Source organism: Scyliorhinus canicula, chromosome 3, assembly GCF_902713615.1.
Source record: "Scyliorhinus canicula chromosome 3, sScyCan1.1, whole genome shotgun sequence".
NCBI classification, from domain to species: Eukaryota; Metazoa; Chordata; class Chondrichthyes; order Carcharhiniformes; family Scyliorhinidae; genus Scyliorhinus; species Scyliorhinus canicula.
In genome coordinates, this window is record NC_052148.1 from 164,897,288 (window position 1) to 164,919,783 (window position 22,496).

General features: G+C 47.4%; 1 protein-coding gene across 3 annotated transcripts in view; it reads left to right on the top strand.

Annotated features, from left to right (window-relative positions):
- The first annotated feature begins 233 nt into the window (after window positions 1-233).
- Window positions 234-22,496, top strand: part of LOC119963074 (cytokine-dependent hematopoietic cell linker) — a 177,595-nt gene continuing 155,332 nt past the window's right edge. For 2 of the 3 annotated variants that reach the window (XM_038791642.1, XM_038791643.1), the window contains exons 1-2: window positions 234-390; window positions 18,665-18,736. In XM_038791642.1, coding sequence (XP_038647570.1) covers window positions 18,711-18,736 — 26 coding nt within the window. In that variant the 5' untranslated portion in view covers window positions 234-390; window positions 18,665-18,710. The remainder of the gene's footprint in view (window positions 391-18,664; window positions 18,737-22,496) is intronic. The other variant, XM_038791644.1, reaches the window with a different exon arrangement.

The following is a 22,496-nucleotide window of genomic DNA, read 5'->3' on the forward strand; positions in this document are numbered from 1 at the left end:
CGCTGATATTTTTATGCCACCAACGTTAACAGAATTGATCAGTTTTTCCAGTAGATCAAACAAGTTGTATTGACTGATGTTTGCACTTTCAAAAATAAAGCAAGTTGTTGTCCTTTGATTGGACTTTCCCTTATGAGGAAGTGATACATTTGTTCTGTGAAGGGGAGTTGTTGTGGTCAGAGTTACTTTGTGAGCAGAGGTGGTTCAAAAGCAGGAGGCTATTCTGTCACTAACAGGAAATGACCAATGTACGATGAAACACAGGGTAGAGTGAGTCTCATTCTTGCCAGTATATACGAGAATGCTGTCTTCCCAATAAAACATATCTGTAACATGATCTGTTTATTGAGGTGAAAATGAGAAAGGGATAATCTCAAGAGGCTGTCCCAGGTAAGTTGACAGTGAATGCTGTCCATGGATTTTACTATTACTTTCCAGAATTTTCAATGATGTACACAGATAGTGTATTTTCAAGTAAAACATACATTGAAATATCTAATTTGTTAGCATTACTGTGTGTCTAGGTAAAGCCGTGTCTGGTGTGTCAGAAACAGTGTTTTGTTGCTCAGTGGAAGGTATTTTGTGTTTACTTTCCTGGTCATGTAACTGAACATTCCCTTCATGTTTTAGTCTACTTGTCGATGTAATGTACAGTGGATCTACTGAAGGGAATCTTATTGTACAACGGTTCAGGATGGAGGTACAAACAGTTTTGAGCTTGAGAGCAATTGGTCCCGGATTCTTGCAAGGTCTTTCCAATCATTTGACATAACTTTTGTGGAAGATTGGTGGAACTCCTGGAGAAAGTGTCTAAGTGGCTATTTCCAGACACTCAAATCAATTTTGCCAATCTCCTGCTAGGGCACAGCTGTCCTGGCAGCGAAGTGTTATGCACAAACCAGTCCATCAGTTATGTTCCCTAATAATAATATAATAATCTTCATTATTGTCAGAAGTAGGCTTACATTAACACTGCAATGAAGTTCCTGTGAAAAGCCCCTAGTCACCACACTCCGGCATCTGTTCGGGCACACAGAGGGAGAACTTAGAATGTCCAATTCACCTCACAAGCACATCTTTCGGGACTTGTGGGAGGAAACCGGAGCACCTGGAGGAAATCCACGCAGACAAGGGGAGAACATGCCAACTCCACACAGACAGTGACCCAAGCTGGGAATCGAACCTGGGACCTTGGAGCTATGAAGCAACAGTGCTACCCATTGTGCGACCGTGCTGTCCATATGCAGCATATGTGAAAGTAAAATGTGTAATTATGTACACTCTACAGTGAAACACACATGCCAGGAGTGTTGGCCAGAGAATTGGGCTAAAATGTAGAATTTCTTTCTTCCAAACTGTTGCTGCTGGCAGAAGGTTGAACCAGAGGACGAAGATTGAAGATAATAGGCAAAACAAACAGCAGGGAGATGAAGTGAACAGTTTTTACTGCAAGAAGTTATCACATTTGGGATACATTGCCTAAACATATAGTAGAAATAGATTCAATTGTAACTTTTCAAAATAGAATTCACTATTGAGTTAAAAAGGAAAACTTTGCAGGTCTGTGGGAGTAGACGATGGAACTGAGCTGATAGCTCTTTCAGAGAGCAGGCGCAGGAATGATGGACCAAATAGTTTCCTTCTGTATTGCTTATGTATATAGAAGAAAACAAAGCCAAATGTTTTTACAGGCAGTTGTGGATTAAATTCAAGGCATTTTAATGGGTAAGATTATCTACTTCTCCCGGAGCAGGTTTAATCCGTGGGGGAGGGGCATGGGACTATGTGGCGGGAGCCCACAAATGACGGTGGGAGCTTCCAACCATCATGGCGGCTCACCATTCCCGCCAGAGGGCAGCGTGAAATCATGTTGCACCCCATTAATGGGATGCACATGCAAAGCTAACGGAAATTCTCCCACCCCTCTCAATCATTTGCGCCGCCCACGGGATTTCACTGCAGTGTGGGACATGTCTGGACCATTGTGGTGTGGGCATGTCGGGACTTACCTGAAGAAGGCCTGCAGCAGCCTGCAGAGATCGGGATTGAGACCTGCAGATGCGGTGGGCCCCGGAAAGCCCCCTGCAGCAATGGGTGGACAGAGCATCAACCATGTTTAGCTTCTCTCTGTAGGAGATTCCAGGAGGTGGATCTTCAATCTGCAGGTGGACAGCTAAGGGAGGTTCTGTTGCACAGCAATGGTCTGTGCTTCCTATACATGTCTGATTCTGAGGAACACAGACCCAGCCTTGGATGTCCATCTGAAGATGATTGGTGGGGGGAGGCGGCGGGAGGGCTGGTCTGCACGAGTTTAAGGACACCGGACCTCATTAAAGTATAAGTGCATTATATTTACAAGGATGACATCACATGAACATTCATAGTGCACCTGTGCAACCACATGCAAAATCAAAACTTCTTAACCTTGAGTTCCCTACCACTTCCTGTCAGTGCTCCCTGACATCCGCATACGGGGTAGAAACAGACTGCTGACCCATTTGCCCTGCTGACCTTGGAAACTGCCCTCTGGAGACCGATGGCCCGAAGGGCCTCACTTACTGTGGTTGACCTGTTGTGGGACAGCTGTTCCCTCTACAGTCTCAGAGGACAAAGCTAAAGGGGGCCACAGACAGGAGGGATTTTAAAGAGCAGGACACCCCTGAGTGGGGGGTCCTTGATGTGTTCATCAGCTGCTCCTGCTCCCTTTGGATGCCTGAGGGGCTCTGCCTGACATCTTGATGGGAAGGGGTACATAGAAGGAGGTCGAGAAGATGGGACTGGAAGCAATTGGGTTTCATGTATCTTTCTCATACTTCCAGTCTTACAAACAGCCCATTGGATTCTGTACCATGTGATGGATATACTGCAGGTTGTTAACAAGGCACAGCACCATCCAGAGTGGTGAGCCCATGCAAACAGAAGGATAGGTTTCACAGAAGTTCACTACCAATGTCATGAATGGTGCTGGCCAGTGCCCTCAAAGCCTAACCCCCTCCCCTCACCAGACAGTATCTGAGTTCTCTGTGGATGAGTCAGGGTTCCACAGTGACCTCTCAACCTGCAGACTAGATGATATGCAGTGAGAATTCCATTGAGTAACTCCTATACATATGGCCGCATGTTGATGCCCTTGTCACTGAGGCCCATGTCCCCTCTACCATTCAATGAGGTGAGTGTGAGCAGTTGCGGGTTCACTTACCCAGGTGGCGTCATTCATGGGTTTGCAGCACTGCAGGGCAGTGAGGCCCTGGTGGAGGCCCTGGGCACTGACCTCCCTGGAGATTTCCACCCCTGCAGTGTTGGTGGGATGACTTGGCCTTCTCCTTCCATCCTCCGGGTAGAGGACGCCCCTCCTGGCCTATACTGCATTGAGCAGCACATCGAGGGGAACATCACTGAATCTTGGGGGCCAGAACTCCATGTGGACGGTGGGCCATCTCCTCCTTCAATAGCGGGTGGCTCGATGGCCTTTTAAATATAGTACTCAGATATGGCAGTGGGTGCATGTCATTCAGCTGGCCCCACCACTAAAATCGTTGGTAAACCTCTGATTGCACAATTAATTTGGATGGCATCGGCGATTCAGTGTGAAGTTCCACCAACATACATGGTGAGAAATCAGGGAGCTGCCTTCACCACGGGACTGAGGACATTTAGTTAGATGGTACATTAAGCTATTTTAAATATGCGTTCGCGGGATTCTCCCGGCGTCCGGCACCTAAGGGCCGTACCTGCGAGGCCTCTCCAATGCGCCATTTAGCACAAACGTGGACCAGCTGTAATGGCACCTGGGGAGTCTCCCAGACCATTAGAGACTCCCCTGGGTAGTCAGGGACAGGGCAGGGTGGCATCCAGCACACCTTCTGGCACCAGGAAACCTTGGCACTGCCAGCGTGTCACCCTGGCACTGCCATTCTGACATTGCCAGCGTGTCCAAGGGCCACTGCCAGGTTGGCAAGGGCACTGACAGAGTGCCCGGGTGCCAGGTTGGCACCTTGAGACATTGAGACTCTCGCCTCAGCAATTTGCCGCTAGCAAGGGGAACCCCTTCAAAGAGCTCCCTCACCAATCACTCCCAGTCAAAACACAAGGATAGCAGCGTGCACACCTGCACCTCGCTTTGGTGGCATTGATCTGACCAGGCTTCTGAATGCTATCAATTAGAGACGGGGCATCCTGTTCCCCTGAGGGGGTTGGAGAATCAGCAGCAGGGTCACCCATACAACCTGGTGGGGGGCAATGGTAGCGGCTGTCAGTATAGGCAGCATGACCAGGGGGACTGTAAGGGAATGTAGGAAGAAGACCAACGACCAACACCTAGCTGCAAGGGTAAGTTACCACCCCTTTCCTGGCATCAGTTCCTCCTGCCACCCCTCAAACTCCCAACTGCCCCCCCCCCCCTCCCGCCACCTACAAATCACTGGCTGACACCTTGCACCCTCCTCACATCCAATCTTTGTGCTTGTTCCTCAGCACCCCCTGGTAACCAAGAGCACAATCCTATGATGATCAGTTGTGGTGCTCATGCATGTTACCTGCCATAAACTACTCTGATCCATCAAATGTGTGACTCGTAATGGTCTCTCTTTGTACCCGCAGGAGAAGATAGCCTATAATAAGTGGGAAAGGGCCAAAATGGGGGTGGGGAGGTACCAGAGATCTGTGTCGTTACCCCCAATGAGGAACGGGCCCTGGAGACCACGGGATTGACCGAGGTGTGAGCAGTCACTGTGTAAGGTGTGAGATTGGCCTGCACCACAGAGGTGAGGATCCACAGCCCCTTTACCCAGATGACCTGTCTCAAGTGAGTGGTTCATGTCGCTGGTGCTCATCTCCGGTTTCATCCTCGGCCTGATAGGCAGCCGGGACTTTAGGGTGTGCGGCGGCCCCCTGCACATGGGGTGCTGTCTCCATCCTGCATCGATGCTGCTGCCTTCTCCAGCATCTGGCCACCTGGGCTGCCACCAGCACAGTGAGGGCATCCTCTGCGGGGTTGGCACCAGCATCCGTTTTAGTATCTGTAAGGAATTGGAAAGGAGAGAGGCCGGCAATCTGTTAGGGCTCCCATCCGAGGATCCTCAAATCGCCCTAGCCTCCCCCTCCCTGTAGTGTCCCACCTTCTCTCAGAGTGCCATCCACCGAGCCAGGTTTGATGGAAAACTTTGCTCTGCACATTTACCCCCGGCCACAGCAGGAGCCCTCAGATCCCTGCCGGAAACATTAGGGAGAAGCCATACTCAGGTGTCCTCCCCTGATCCACACACTGACCCTCTGGCCATGAGGAAATCCTCAGTGCTGAAACCCAACTCTTGAGTGTTTGATTATTGGTTACTGTCTCTCTGGTGCTGACACTTCTAGAGGTCAGACAAATTATTTTGGCTTTAAAATATGATTGAAATGAGATGCAATAATTATTGTCTGAGATATGGCACCTGTACCCACGAGAATCCACTTAAGAATTTTTTTTTAAACAGTCAACAGTAACAAAGATTTAAGAATCAACTACATAACATTCCACACATCACACTAACCATTAAACAACAGGGAAAGCTTACTGGTCCATATTGGTATCAATACAAAGCTATGTCAGCTCATTTTCACAAAACAAAACACAATATCATCCTCGCAGGTTCCTCAATAGAAATGGAGATAAGCCTGCGAATATGTTATCATGTCCAGAACTTTGTCATAAAAATTATTTGTCCATCAGTGAGTTACTTGTTCCGTGTATCAGTGCCATTGTCCTTCCAGGAGCTACAGCTGTGCAGGCCCTCCCACATAGCCCAAATCCCGGCATCCACATATTCCAGCGCTCAAGGTGCAGTTAAACGTCCTTGACTTCCAGCGTGTTTAGCCCAAAATCCCGACATCCACATATTCCAGCGCTCAAGGTGCAGTTAAACGTCCTTGACTTCCAGCGTGTTTAGCCCAAAATCCCGACATCCACATATTCCAGCGCTCAAGGTGCAGTTAAACGTCCTTGACTTCCAGCGTGTTTAACCTGCGGTGATGTTTCAGTTACATGCAGCACTCACTACACCAACAACAAAAGCATAAGCAATCTGCAAAAACATTTCTTCAACAGCATCATCAGGTGGCTCTTTTGGATCAATGTCACGCACCAGGTCCCACAGCGTCTTCTTGCTTCAAACCGGATTGCCTTCTGGCCCGTACAGTTCCCTGAACCCGGTGTTCCAGGAGCCAGGCATCTTAGAAAAAATAGTCTTTCTTTCTGGCTTCAGAAAATGAAGGAAACAGCCACAGCAGCCTCCAGGCATCTGCAACCACCAGTCGCAAACATTACCTGCAGCTCTCACAACTAACAAGGCCAATTCCTTATTAGCAATAGCCTTCAGCTGTGTAGCTAGAGGCTGCTCACAGTCACAGGGAGTTAAATTGACGTTCAGCATATATCCAAGAGCAGGGCTCTGTCCTGGATGTGTTTGGTAGGACAGGCAGGCAGCAGCTGTAGTTGCCCCTGTTATAGGTCTCCACAATATTAACAGATGGCTTCAAGGCCTCACAGATTAAAATTCTTTCAACCCCCCGGCCCAGGGGCCGCCTCCGACATGGAACGCGTCACCCCCCCCCCCGACCAAGCCCAACCCCCCCTGATGGGTCCCCCCCCCCACCCAAGCACTGAGTCAGCAGCTCCAGTGCCCTTGAGCCGCATAGCCGACAATGGAAATGGCTACTCACCTCTTCAGTTCCCCTCAGCAGCCTTCGTCCAGCTTCACGTTTTTAAAAAGGAATACTAAATGACGCCCGCATGATTTCTCACTGGAGAGTCGGTTAATTCCCAGGCGGCTGTTACATTCGACTTGAATCTTGCTAATGAGATGGCACTTAATGCAAATTGGGGTTAATGATGTGCTCGTCATATTTGGGACAGATACACGACTCGCCATCGTGAGTGGGCCAGTTAGATGGCAAACTGGTTTGCATCCAGTACAATTCTCAATTTTGGCCTTTCCCACTATTTAACCTGCGCAGCCAGATTCACGGCGGGTGCAACCCTGTGGTTAAATTGTGCTCTAAGTGCGGCCTCAGCAGAGAGGAACTCCCCGCGGCCAAAAGAAACAGCAAAGTGCCATTGAATAGCCGGGTCTTTCTCAACACTGCAGCCTGTTGCTCGTTCTGGGTGAGTGTGCTTTACACTCAATTTGGCTCTGTTTCGTTCCTTAGCTCTAGAGTCGCCAGGTATCGTTAAGATACCACCACAAGTTTCAAGTTCAAGTTCAGACCAATAACTCAATACACCAGTTAGTAAGTTCAAACAAGACACGTTTATTATAATAGTTATCTACTAATTATGCATATAAAACTACAAGACTAGGCTAATCCTACCACTAACAGGCCAATACTTATCTGGAATAAGGGAACTGCCAGATCAGGGAACAACGGCCTCTTGCTTTGTCCTGGATCCGCAGGCTTCCAGTTGGTGTGGACTAAAGGGGTCAGGAGTGTCTACTCTCGTAGCGTGCGTTGTATGACACTTACTTGATGACGGCTGCTGACCAGGCCTCTCCTTCTCAAGGTCTTCTGCTGCAACGGTGTTCTGCTGGGACGGCTGGCTGGTCAAGGAGAGGCTGGCTAAGAGAGCTGGTCAAGAGAGCGAATCAGTTCTGGATCCTGACTTTTATAGGTCCCAGGGGCTTTGTCTCCTTCAGGGCGGACCCTCTATAAACCTGCAATTGATTGGGTCTCTTCCCAATCGATTGATTTGAATTTCCCCAATAACGGGGCTGTCCCTCGATCACTGGCCGATTCCTTACACCTTATTGGTGCCCTTTGTCTTAGACTCTACTGGCGCCGGAATGTCTGGCCTTCCATAGAATGTTTAACTGTTGTGTCCATTGTGCCTGGGAATCACCGTGAATCGCTTCATTAATATGCGCAGCTTGTTAGTTACAATTCTGTCGGGTTTCTGTGGCAGCTAGAATACAGGGGATTCTGCAGACTGCTTGTTTCTTTGCCAATGTCCATTTTACCCTGCAATCTTTGCGTTCTTCCATTTTGTGTGAGAAAGTGGCCAACCCAGGTGGCTACAAGCCGCCGAGAAACACCTTGCGAAACATGTCCAAAACCGGACAAGGAATTTATTTTTGGTTATATCACGCCAGTTAACTGATTCATTCTCCACACTTGCTGCCTAACCTGCTGAGTTTTTCCAGGACTTTCTCTATGTGTTACTACCTAAAGGACATGGGATTGGGGTAGTGCATTGAGATAGATAGAAAACTAGTTGGCATATTGGAAACAAAGAATAGGAATAAACAGGTCTTTTTCCAAATTGGTAGGCAATGTCTGGTGTTGTACCACAAGGATCAATGCCAGGACCTCAAGTTATTCACAATCGATATTAATGATTTAGACGCGGGAACAAAATGTAATATTTCCAAATTTGCTCGTCCCCACTTGTAAACTCCGAATAAGTATATCCCAACCGACTCACACTTTCCTCTTAACAAAATCTCTTAGAATCATACAGTGCAGAAGGAGACCATTCAGCCCATTGAATCTGCACTGACCCTCGGAAAGAGCAGCCCACCTAAGCCAACCCTGCCCTATCGCTGTAACCCCATCAAGCCATTTAGACACGAAGGGGTAATTTAGTATAGCCAATCCACCTAACCCGCATATCTTTGGACTGTGGGGAGAAATCAGAACACCCGGAGGAAACCCACGCAGACACGGGGAGAACGTGCAAACTCCACACAGTCACCTAAGGCCTGAATTGAACCCGGGTCCCTGAATCTGAGGCAGCAGTGCTAACCACTGTGCCACCACACCACACTACATAATCCAGAATTTTATTAATTTCAGAATAGTCAATCGTACAAGGGCAACATTGATTATACACCACCTCAAAAACATCTAGCCCCATGATAGGGAAGAAAACTTTTAATTTGTTCATGACATCACTGGCTGGGCAGGTATTTATTGTCCATCCCTAATTTCCCTTCAACTGAATGACTTGCCTGGCCATTGAAGAGTTACAGACCAGCTAAGCACGTCAGACATTAGTTAACTGGATGGATTTTTACCACAATCAATAATGGTTTATTCAAATTCAAATTTCACCATCTTCCTTGGTGGGATTCCAACACAGGACCCCAAATCATTATCTTGAGCCTTTGGATTACTGGTCCAGTGACAACACCACTGCCCCATCACCTCAAGCTCTTCACTTATTCTCTTTCGGTCAAATATGCAAACTTTGTAACCCCGAGATGCCCAAGAGTTTCCTTCAAGATCATCACCAGTCTCTCATACTGAAAGGCAACAGCCTTCCACCAACCATTCTGCAGCCTTTGGGGTAGCAAACAGGCAAAGACACCTGGAGGACAGACACTATGGGTGGGATTCTCCGACCCCCCCCGCCGTCCTCCGAATTCTCCGGCCCTCCGAAAGTCGGCAAGGTGTGAGTCGCGCCGCCCACCTCGGAGAATGGCGGGGACTGGCACGACTCAATGGGCCCCGGGGCTGCCCGAATTCTCCGGCCCGCAATGGGCTGATGTCCCGCTGGTTTTTTGCCGGTCCCGCCGGCGTGGATCAGACTAGGTCCCTTGCCGGCGGGACCTGGCGCCGTGGGCGGGCTCCGGGGTCCTGGGGGGGACGTGGGCCGATCTGGCCCCGGGGGGTGCCCCCACGGTGGCCTGGCCCGCGATTGGGGCCCACCGATCTGCGGGCAGGCCTGGCACTCTTTTCCTACGCGTCGGCCGTGTCAGCCTCCACATTGGCCGATGCGTAGGTGAACCCCCCCGCGCATGCGCGGGGATGACGTCAGCGGCCGCTGACGCTTCCGTGCATGCACGGACTCTCGCCGGCCAGTGGAGTCCCTTCTGCCCCGGCTGGCTTGGCGCCAAAGGCGTTCCACGCCAGCCGGCGGGGCGCAAATCACTCCCTATGAGAATGAAAAAGGTTTGGGGCCTCACGGTAGCATGGTGGTTAGCATCAATGCTTCACAGCTCCAGGGTCCCAGGTTCAATTCCCGGCTGGGTCACTGTCTGTGTGGAGTCTGCACGTCCTCCCCGTGTGTGCGTGGGTTTCCTCCGGGTGCTCCGGTTTCCTCCCACAGTCCAAAGATGTGCGGGTTAGGTGGATTGGCCATGCTAAATTGCCCGTATTGCAAGGTTAACGGGGGGACTGTTGGGTTATGGGTATACTGGTTACGTGGGTTTAAGTAGGGTGATCATTGCTCGGCACAACATTGAGGGCTGAAGGGCCTGTTCTGTGCTGTACTGTTCTATGTTCTATGTAATTAGTTGCCTTTTGGATGGAATATTGAATTAATGGTCTGATGTTTGGAATGGTTGTTTTACGGTGACTTTTATTTCATAATTGTAGCCAGGAAATGCTGTCAAGGTCACTGACAGAGAGAAGGTGTGTGACTTTTGTAGAATGGAGATTTGAAGTTGTTCTCATTGGAATCATCACAGTCAGCTGAAGTGATCACAGACAGTCGGTGGAAAGAGTATGTGACAGTTGCCTATTCCTTTCGTCCTGCTCCTCCTCTTCCTCTCCTTCCTCTTCAGCTACTCAATATATCTCTGCTGGCAAGGTCTGTGTCCCCCTAATGGTGAGACCATGCAGGATACAGCAATCCATGATGAACTGGAGCACATGACCAGATGAGCACAAAAGGTCTTCCCCAGAGCACCTCAGGCAGTGGAATCATTTTCCAACCAGCCCCATTATTTGTACTGTTAAATTTTGTGTGGCAGCCCTGCTGTCCTTATGAGCCATGCTCACCATGTATGGCTGGATCATACAAAAGCAAATTACTGCAGATGCTGGAATCTGAAACAAAAGAAAATGCTGGAAAATCTCAGCAGGTCTGGCAGCATCTGTGGGGAAAGAAAAGAGCTAACGTTTCGAGTCCGATGACGCTTTGTCAAAGCTAACAGACGGAAAAAGTGGGAAATATTTATACTATGGAGTGAGAATGAAAAATGATTCATAGTCACAGAAATCCAGGGAAACGGGGTGCTAATGGCAGTCCCCAGAGAGGACAAAAGATGTGAAAGGTCAAACAGCAGGAAGACTAACATCAGAGGATGAACTGTAGATGTGGGGGGAGGGGAAGGGGGAAGCAAAGAGGAGAAAGGGGAAGGAAAGGTGGAGAAGATTGGGTGGGGGGGGGGAATTAAATATATATTAAGAAAGAAAGAAATGGTAAAAGACAGTTAAAATGAAATGAAAACAAATGGGTCGAGGTGGGGTACAGCAGGGATATACATGGCTGGATTATACATTGGATACGGATAGGCCTTGTGAATCTGAAACCACCCTCTAGTTTAATGTGTTCGATAAAATAATGAGGAAGCAGTGGACTGGTACAGAATAAAAGCATCATGGCTGCTGCTAGGATGCTAGGCATTCACTTGTATGATGTATGATAAGCATGATTGCACACCAAATGCACATTGAGGGAGTGGAACTCTTTGCAGTGTCAGTATATCTCTGCATTTAAAATCAATGCTGAAGACACATTGCACCATGGAGAAGTCCATTACCTGGCAAAACCTTGTGTATGTTCAGCCTGCTTCTCTCTGGTCAGGGAGAAGGCAATGACGTCCATCTCCTGGCACAAGGAGCATTATTCATCTCCCTTGTGTATGAACGCCCGGCACACTGGGAGTTGCTCCAGGTGCTGCCTGCTTCCACCTGGAAGGAACCTACTGCAAAGAATTTTAGCGAGATGGTCACACCCACAACCACTTTGATTTCATAATTGCAGCCAAGACCACGCTGTGATGGTCAGTGACAGAGGGAAGGCGTGTAACTGCTGTAGAATTTAAGGTAGAACTTAAAGGGAGTTAAGGTTGTGCTCACTGGAACTACAGACAGATGAAGTGATCCCTCACAGCCAGGTGGACAGGGGCTGCTTTAGCACAGGGGCTGGTTTAGCACAGGGCTAAATCGCTGGCTTTGAAAGCAGACCGAGCAGGCCAGCAGCACGGTTCAATTGCCGTAACAGCCTCCCCGAACAGGCGCCGGAATGTGGCGACTAGGGGCTTTTCACAGTAACTTAATTGAAGCCTACTTGTGACAATAAGCTCCTCCTCTTCCTACCCCTCCTGCCATCCTCATTTCTTTCCCCGGCTTAGATATAAGTTTGATTGAAGAACTGGTTGATTTCCATGAGCACCTCCTTCACAAACAAATTTGACGTGTCCACTGCTTCAAGAGAAATGCTCCCTCAGTTGAAAAGGCCTGCTGCAAGCCTTTCTCCTCCACCACCTCATTCATGTTCTGAAAGCAGCTCGTCCTCTTGCATTACCTTTGCTCAATATCCGTTCTGCCTCAAGCCAAGGGTGACAGTAACTGCAGCACCAATGACTGAGTGCAACTGGTCGGACCAAAACCCTTGACGTCAAAACCAAGGTTTTCTCTACAGCAACTTCCCCAATTTTAAACAACTCAACAAAACACCAAATTCTCGTGGAAAGTCAGACAGAGCCAGTAGAAATTAATCAGCATCTAATTTTGGAGCAATTGGTGTTCACTTTAAGTATTGCTGGTTAAACAGTGGCTTTTTGTGTCAGCTGGAGTAGGAGACCAAAAATGGCAGTGTTGGTGTTAAATCAGCATTACACATTGACTGAAGTAATGATCTGCCTATCTTGGCACAATTTGTGAACACCTGCACTCCTAACCTCCCCAAAAATGGCATCTGATGTGACCGACTGCAGAGGTGATGCCATTTTGGGACGTATGGGTGTTACAGAGATCAACCTTGCAGCCATTATCTAGTCAGTACCTCATTGCTGTTGTTGCATCTTGCTGTATGTAAATTGCCTGTTGTGCTTGCTACATTGTAACAGTTCAAAAATACTTGATTGACTGTAAAGTGCTTTGGGGTGTCTTGAGCTCATGAGATATACTGCAAGTCATTTCTTTTAACATTTTCAACTTTGGATGTGTCTGACAGTTCAACCTTGAGCTCTTATGACTTAATGTTCTTGCAATGAATGCACAGACTGGCATTACATAGAGGTTGCAGTGTTGGTTTGGTTGATAAATGTGCTACATAATGGGTGAGATTTAATGGAAAAGTGTCATTTTGGACGCGATTGGCAGGGTGCATCAAGCCAGCTCATTGGCCACCAGAAAAGTCAGTCAAACTGAGTCATCACTGATCTCTTCTGCTTGAATTAAAGGCAAAGGCTGTATTAAAGTCATAGGTCTATTAATCTTCCATGGATCAAAATGGTAATAGCAAAAAGTAAAAGAAAGGGAAAAATGAGGGAATAAACAGGGTTTAAACAGGATGATCTTTACACCTTCACCTGGATGGCAGCATCTCCCATTATGCAGCACTCCTTCGGTGTCAGTCTAAAATATGTGCCCCAGTGCCTGCAGTGGAGATCGAATCCACAACCTTTTGATTGAGGCAAGAGCTCTATCACTGAACCACGCTGATGCTTCCAATAGATGTTCTCCGATAGAATTGCACTATTGTGAATGGCACTGAAAAGGTGCACTGAACAAGTGTGTTTCTTTTGCACAAATTCAAGTTGTCCATTAATTAAGGAATCGTCTTGCAAATGTTTTTCTTTATCTTTCAATTATGAAACATAATTGATCACTGTGAAGAAAGTTTGTTGCAAGGGAAAGTTTATACTCCAGCTTTCAGAGCAAATTAGATTGAACCACATATAAATTGTGACCCATAGATCTGGAAGAAAATCGATGCACTGATCACAAGTGGCAGCGAAGATAAAAAGAGCTATTGGCAGTGAATTACAGTATTCATTGGGAACAATGGGTCAAAGTAACTGGTGAGGCTGGGGTTACTGCACTGGCTAATAGAGGTGGGTAGTAATGACAGCTAAGTGACTGCGCTGCTGATGAAAATGTAACTGATCATTATCAACGAAAGCAAGAAAAGAGATCTTATCAAAAAGGAAATATGAAGCCTACTGGTTCAATAACCGCAATGGAACAAATAACCTTGAGCCACTTCTCAGCCCAGCACTATGCACAACAAAATACTCACAGCACATGGTATATTTCCCAGCTATGTGAAAACGCGACTGCATTTTTGTTTATTTTAAATTGAATTGAATTAAATTCTGAATGAATTGTGTGCCATTAGTAGCAAGCGTCATTCATAGAAATGTGATCAAATCATAGAATGGTCCAAGTTGTGTTCAGGCAGCAATGAAAGAGATATCGCGAACAGATCCAGAATTTCGGACACCAATGAATGAGTTGGAAACAGATCATGCCAAATACCAAAATAATCATTTGCACAACAAGAATCAAATGCAGTGACAAAAGCAAAATGTTTGGAAATCTGAACTAAAAACTTAAAATGTTGGAAAAACTTAGCAACACTGGCAGCATCTGTGGAGAGAGAAACAGGGTTAATGTTTCCAGTCCGTATGACTCTTCTACAGGGCATCTAATGCAGGATTGGTTATCATTAGTGGAATAGCAAGGCTTTAGGTGCAGCTAGTTCTGGAGCATAGGTCTTCAGTACTATTGCTGGAATATTGTCAAGGCCATAGCCTTTGTGGTATCCAGTGCCTTCAGCTATTTCTTGATATCACGTGGAGTGAATCAAATTGGCTGAAGATTAGCAATTGTGAAGCTGGGGATCTTAGAAGGAGGCGGGGATGGATCATCCACTTGGCACTTCTGGCTGAAGATGGTTCTCAATGCTTCAGCCTTGTATTTTGTATTGGTATACAGGACTCCCCAGTCATTGTTTCTATTGTAAGAAGTCTTACAACACCAGATTAAAGTCCAACAGGTTTGTTTCAAATCACTAGCTTTCGGAGCACTGCTCCTTCCTCAGGTGAAGGAAGGAAGACCTTAATCTGAGGAAGTAGCTGTGCTCCGAAAGCTAGTGATTCGAAACAAACCTGTTGGAATTTAACCTGGTGTTGTAAGACTTCTCACTGTGCCCACCCCAATCCAACGCCGGCATCTCCACATCATTGTTTCTATTAACTATTACATGGGGATGATGCATAACTGGAATGCTGAGTTAATATTCACCATGGGTAGTCTGTGGCTGCATGAAAATCATAGGTTTAGATTTTCCATTCACAAACTAAACTTCAAGGATTCAGAGCGAGAATCAAGAATCAACGTGCAGAGAAATAATTCAGCGACAATTATTCACCGATTGATGTATTTAACACGGATGTGCTGCAATAGTTATGTTACATGTTACAGACCTGTGATCAGCTGGTCAATTTGGATGTCTCATCCTTTATTTTGTTTTAGCATCTATTTTGTTGATGAAGTACTAGCTGTTATTTAACAGCTTGGTACTAGCGAGCCACAATGCTGATATTGATTCAGGCAGTACTAATTCTAATATTAGATCATACTAAACCAATGAACATTTAATAGTTTTTTAAAATAAATTTAGAGTACCCAATTAATTTTTTCCAATTAAGGGATAATTTAGCGAGGCCAATCCACCTACCCTGCACATTTTTGGACTGTGGGAGCGAAACCCACACAAACACAGGGAGAATGTGCAAACTCCACACTGACAGTGACCCAGAGCCGGGATCAAACTTGGGACCTCGGCACAGTGAGGCAGCAGGGCTAACCCACTGCGCCACCGTGCTGCCCCAACATTTAATAGTTCAGTGTGCTTTAAATGAATTTTGTCCTCAAGCAGTATTTAGCACAAGAGCAAAACCTATACTTTGGTATTCTGTTGTACATTGAAAATTGTTCATCTTGTGGTGTAAATAATTGGTTGTGGCGAGAAGTAGTGTACTATTTTGGATTCTTGGGTGTTGGGATCAAGCAATTGGTCAATCCTTGGCAGTGTGCATATGGCTTGTGCTTCTAACTAATATTTTATCATAATATGGGCCGTGATTCACCCATCCAAGTTCACCCCACCATCGCTGCCAGCGAGAACAGAGAATTTGACACTCAGCCAAAACACCAATCACTGCAGCGAGACTGGAGAATCCCGGTGGCGTTAATAGCCATGGGGTGGGATTCTCCATCCCGACGCACCCATTTTCTGGTGCAGCACGCCCCAGCTGGCAGCGGGATCCTCCGTCCCAGCAACCAGACAATGGGGTTTCCCATTGTGATCATCCCCACACCATTGGGAAACCCGTGGGTGTGAGTGGGTTGCCGGCGAAACGGATAGCGAATCCCGCCCAAGGTTTTTGTTTCAGCTTTGGAAAAGTCTGGATTCAAAGAACTAAAAGAAAAATAATTCTGGTTTTCTGACCAAGAAGAACATTGACTCTATCCCAGATCAGGGAGAGATAAAACCATAAGTCATAGGAGCCAAATTAGGTCATTGGGCCCATCGCGTCAGCTCCGCCATTTAATCATGGCTAATATGTTTCTCATCCCTATTCTCTTGCCTACTCCCCATAACCCATGATCCCCTTATTTGTAAAGAAACAAATGTCTTTCAGAGCCTTAGGATTTAAAGGCACTTTACAGCCACTGAAGTACTTTTGAAGTGTCAGCAGGAGGAAGCAGGATTTGGGTTGTGGGATTGGAGGGCCTGCCAAAGGATTTTGGGGGGACACCTGTTATGCTCTGACCTCCTTGACCACCTCGGGGTGCACCGCAGCAGGATCACACTTGAACAAACTTTCACCAAAGCCCAGTTGGTGGATTTCCTGAAGTGGAGATCAGAGCATAACAGGAAGGAGGAGACATAGGGCTGGATTCTCCGATTCTGCGGGTATGTCCGCAGGCTCCGTCTGGTCTTACGACCAAAAGGTCGAAGCCGCCCCTGCACCGATGCTCCGCCCGGTGGGGGGGCTAGCAGCCATGTCACGTAAAGCTGGCTTTACCTGCCGATTCAGACACAGAATGGCTGGGTCCGTGGCCGCGCATGAGCACGGCGACGGCCTGCGGCGACCGCACCATACAACATGGCGCCGACCGTACGCGGACCTGGCCTGCCAAAAACTGCCCCCCTATAACGCCCTTCACCAGCCCAGGAACACCCCCCACCAGTCCCCCCAGCCCCCGCTGAAGCCCCCCTGCCAGTGGAACGGCTCACCCCCTCCCCCGACTAGCAGCGCTAGACACAGTCTGCAGCCGCCACGCGAGGTCCCCGAACGTTGAGAGGACACACGCCCCACGCCATCGGGGACTCGGACCATTGGGGGCGGAGCATCGGAGGAGGACCTCGGGTGACATCCCCCCCCCCCCCCCCCCCCGACTGGAGCAGCGCTGGACACAGTCTACAGCCGCCACGTGAGGTCCCTGAACGTTGAGAGGACACACGCCCCACGCCATCGGGGACTCGGCCCATTGGGGGCTGAGTATCGGAAAAACACGGTCGGCCCCGTTTGCGGTGTAAAAAAGGATTCTCCGACCGATCGCCGAACACGTTTTCGGCGTCGGCAATCGGAGAATCCCGCTCATAGGGCACGATTCTCCGAAAAGGAGACAAAGTCCCGACGCCAGAGTGAAAACCGGAGTGTTTCACTCTGTCGTCAGAGCCCACTCCCAGCCCCCTATTCTCCCGCCCCCGGGGGGGGCTAGGAGCGGCGTCGCATATTTTATGCGCGCTGGGCCTTGGCGCCGCGTAGAAAGCGGCGCCGCGTAAATGAAGTCACCCGCGCATGCGCGGTTTGGCCGGCGCCAACCCACGCATCCTTCCCGAGGCCGCCCCTCAAGAAAATGGCGGATGGATCTTCAGGGCGGCGAAGGAAAGGAGGTCCTCCTTTAGAGAGGTCAGCCCGCCGATCGGTGCGCCCCGATCGCGGGCCAGACCCCATCGGAGGGCGTCCCCCGGTGCAGGAAACACCCTCCCCCTCCCAGCATTCCCGCGCAGTTCCCACCGGCAGCGACCAGGTGTGGACGGCACCGGCAGGAACCTGTCATGTTGGGGCGGCCGCTCGGACCATCCGGGCCGGAGAATCGCCGCTCGCCTTTTGCAAACGGCGAGCGGCGATTCTCCGAGCCGCCAGCCATGATTCTCGCCGTGCTGGTTTGGTTGGGGGGGGGGGGGGGGGGGGGAGTGGGAGAATCTCGTGCGGGTGTCGGGGCGGCATGGCGAGACTCGCGTGGCGCTCCGACGATTCTCCTTCCCGGCGTGGGGGGAGGGAGAATTCCGCCCATAGTCTTCAAGCTCATTCACATTTATTTAAATTAGTTGTTTGTGTGGTCCTACCGGAGTGGGGCTGGTAGCGCGTTGAAACTGCCGGCTTGGGATCAGAGCATCGTAATGGGATGCTGAGCCTTTTTTCACTGGACACTCCATTCTCCGTCCAATTGGGAATCCTGATCTGCACTGAAGAATTACACTTTACATTTTGTGTTCAGGCCTCTGGAGTGGGATTTGAATCTACTGGATGTCCTTTTGACTGAGTGGCAAGAGGCAAGACTGAGCCACGGCTGACACTTCAAATTATGTAATCATTTTAATCTTAAAAATGGAAATGCAGCACTGAGGATACGCCTCAAGATGGACCCGGACACATTTCTGTCTCTAATACTTTATTTACTTTTATTTGTGTTTTGAGAATTTATTTCCAAACGAAAAAAGCAACAAAGGTTGGTTTTCAACAGCGAAAGGTATTTTAAAAATGAGTATTTTTCTCTTTGGAATTTGTTATTTCATCTAAATTAAATTGAAAATAAGTTTTTCAGTTTAAAAAACATATGTGGTTCCTCAGAATGATTTTTTAAAATCCTCCAACAGGCAAATTAAAACAACATTCCAGGATAGATCTTTTGGAGGAGAAAGAATGAAACCAGCTCTGCCCATGAGCCGGTAAGGAACATCTCTTTTATCAAACCTTTACGGTGATATACAATAAATCCACATGAAGGTAACCTGCCTTCACTGTTCTGAAACAAAGGTATTGACCTACATAAAGCACAGGTCAGATATGAGGTAAATTAAAGATGGAAAAAATTAAAGTGTTTTAAGTCATTCCTGTCATCATATTATTCTCCTTTTCACGTGTAATGTTTCCAATGTCCTTTCTTGTCTCTCTGGTGGTCTGACCATTTTGCAATTTCAGATGAATTCAAGCTTCAGATTTATGCCATCCTTCAGTGCTCCAATACTTAATCTAAAATCTGCAACCAGAACAGAGCGGAGTGCGATCATGTACAGCCACACAGTACTATGAGCAGACTAGAAATTGTTATATATCTATTCCCTATCTCCCTGCGTCCCTCCCCTACCAAGTCTTAAACTGAACCAAAACCACCTGATGTATTCTCTCTCTGATTAGAAAACAGACTGACAAGACATTCTTCCCTCCAGAATTGGAAGAATTGGGACAGAAATATTAAAACAAACTATGAATCTACTATTGGATATCAAATCCATTTTCAAGGAAAAGCGCCATGAAACTTTTGTTTACGCAACATCTTTGCGAACATGAGCCCACAAGTCAAATTAGGCCGAGTGCAAGATGGAAATCAGACCTTGCCCAGGATGTGTAAGATTTCAATCTGAAACTATCCCTCACCAAGCAGACTAAGGAATATATTTGTTTTGTTTTAAGGAACCAGCAAAACACACAATTCCATAATAATAATCGCTTTTTGTCACAAGTAGGCTTCAATTAAGTTCCTGTGAAAAGCCCCTAGTCGCCACATTCCGGCACCTGTTCGGGGAGGCCGGTACGGGAATTGAACCCAAGCTGCTGGCCTTGTTCTGCGTTTCAGGCCAGCTGTTTAGCCCACTGTGCTAAACCAGCCCCAAAAATGATCCACACTGAAGCCAAATTCAGATTCTTTTTTAAGAAGGAACAAATGTCTATTCCCATTCTGACTGCCTTAAATGCATAGATTGGCCTTGTTGCACCTCACCCTCACATTACAGCTATCTGCCTGGGCTTTTATGGGTTGAAGTTTCAGTTATTCACCTAATTGACTGTGAGCATTCAGCAGGAGGTCTGCAGAAACCCCGGAGTATTAGTATTAATACCAAAATTATAGCAGTCAGTTGGAATAAGGTCCATTGAAATGAAAGGCACTATTGATGTCTCTTTCTTCAGCAGGTCTTTAGATAACTGCTACCTTCAAGCTTTTCCGCAGAGCAATGTGAATAGAAATGTTTCCTTTATCATTTGGACTTCAGTGTCCTTTTCAAAGGTTGCAACATAATATACAAGGACTTCCAGAAAGCACTTTATACACTTTTACATGAAAGACTACTGGTTATGGATGGTTCAGAATAAGACATGGGAATGGATAAGAAATTGGCTGCAACTTGGAAATCAATCATTACATATTTACATCATGTCAGGGTTGGGGAAGTGCTATTTTGGGAGATTGAAGTTGGGTCTTTTACAACTTTTGATTTACATTTTTTAATTCATTTATGGGATGTGGGCTTCATTAGCGAGGCCAGCATTTATTGCCAATCCCTATTTGCCCTTGAGAAGGTGGTGGTGAGCTGCCTTCTTGAATGGCTGCAGTCCCTATGGTGTAGGTACATCCAGGATGCTGTTTGGGAGGGAATTCCAGGGTTTTGGCGCAGTGGCAGTGAGGAAACAATGATATTCTGAAAGTCAGAATGGTGAGTAACTTGAAAGGGAACCTCTAGATGGTAGGGTTCCCAGGTATCTGCTGCTCTTGTCCTTCTAGAGCAGTGGTTCTCAACCGGGGTCCACATGGACCCTGGGGGTCCATGTAACATTACTGGGGGTCCACACAAAAAAAATACCGAATTGGGGGTCCACGGTGATATTTTAGTGGTCCATAGAGCAATTCTACTTCAGAACAATTGTTATTACTGAGAATCAAGTAGAAGAAAAAAATGTTTGTTTTCATGATGAATATTCACCTTTCTCTCTCTCTCTCTCTCTCGCACTGACAAAGGTCAAAGAGAGATTATAATCTATCTAATTTACCTTGAGGGCTGAAGGGGCTCAGAACCAAAAAGGTGCATTTGCTGTGTTTATTTTGTGGTCCTGTATTCTGAGAAAAAAAAATCCATACAGGTTGATGACAAATGGGTTTATTGTGCTTTAATGACAGTTGTTGTTGAAGATTTCCCGGGCTATTGTCCCCTCGGAACAGCCCGGAGAACCTTTAATGACAGAAGCAGCTTATTAAATACCCACGGTTGACCTGACGCTTATGCCACGTTTCTCCTTGACAAGTTTAATGAATGATTTAACACAGTAATCACTAGAAACTGTGTATATTTGATATGAATTGGTTATTTTTAGAGTAATTTAATTCAATTTAGTCAGTAAAAAGTTTTTTTCATTACTTTTCATCTTAGAATAAGTTTGGCAGCGTACGAAAATACCGCTAATCCGTTTCCAACCCTCACAGTAAGGTAGATGGACTTTAGGATTAGTTTACCACGCATATAAGAAGCTTTTTTTTCTGCGGAATGGCTATGGGGGTCCACAAAAAAAAATTAAGAGGAAAAGGAGTCCATGGGTTAAAAAAGGTTGAGAACTCCTGTTCTAGAGGCTCCGCAACAAGGTGTAACCCCTCACAGTCTAATGGGTAGCCCAGGGATACCATTTCCCTCGCGTGGAGCACCTGTCTCTGAGAAACGAGAAGAGCCTCGTCCAAATTACTTAAATTCTCCTGTTCAGATGCCCCTGTGACTAACACAACATCCAGCTACACTGCCACTCGCGGTAGTCCTCTCAGTATTCTTTGGAATATGACACAAGCCAATGGCACTCCAAAGGATAGTCTGGTGTACTCATATAGGCCTCTATGGCTGCTTGTAGTGACATATTTACCTGAGGCACATTCCAACTCTAACTGCAAGTACGCATGGCTCATATTGAGCTTCGTAAATAAGTGTCCACTGGCCAGTTTTGCATATAGGTCCTCGATGAGGGGTATCGGGTAACGAACCAGCCGGGAGGCCATGTTGACCATCAATTTATAGTCCCACACAGTCTGACCACCTTATCAGGTTTGACGCCCGATCGACAAAATGTACCATTTTAATAATCCCAAGGTCTTTGAGCTAGCTGAGTTTGGCCTCAACCTTTGCTAACAGATCGTAAGGAACTGGGCAAGCCCTAAAGCCCCTTGGTTGTGCATCCCAATCAACCTGACTTTTTGTCATGGTCCCTTTTAACCTCCCCGGTCTGGGTTGGAAAACCTCAGGGTATTTGCCTCACACTTCGTATAGACCCCCGGTTCGCATTTGGAAAATTTGCAGCTGTAGGCGTTTTAGCCAATCAAGGCCTAGCAGACATGGGCCGCGTCCCTTGACTATGATCAATGGAAGTCACAATGGCTGTTGTCCGTAAACGACTGGGGTCACTGTGGTGCCTGAAATGGCTAGCGGTTCGCTGGTGTACATCGTTAATCTTGCCTCGGTGTCCTGCAGCCCTTGGTTGGTACCTGCCTTGAACGGGGCACCGGGGTTGGTGGCTAACCTGTGCCTTGTGGTTACTGCAGTTTCTTCGTCCACACGCCCCACAACGCCTGGGATCTCCCTCTACGGACACCGGAGAGGTATCCCCTCAGGACGTTTTGGACCTTGACCAACGGACCTAGTTGCTGTGATACTTGGTCCAAGGTGAGGTTTCAAT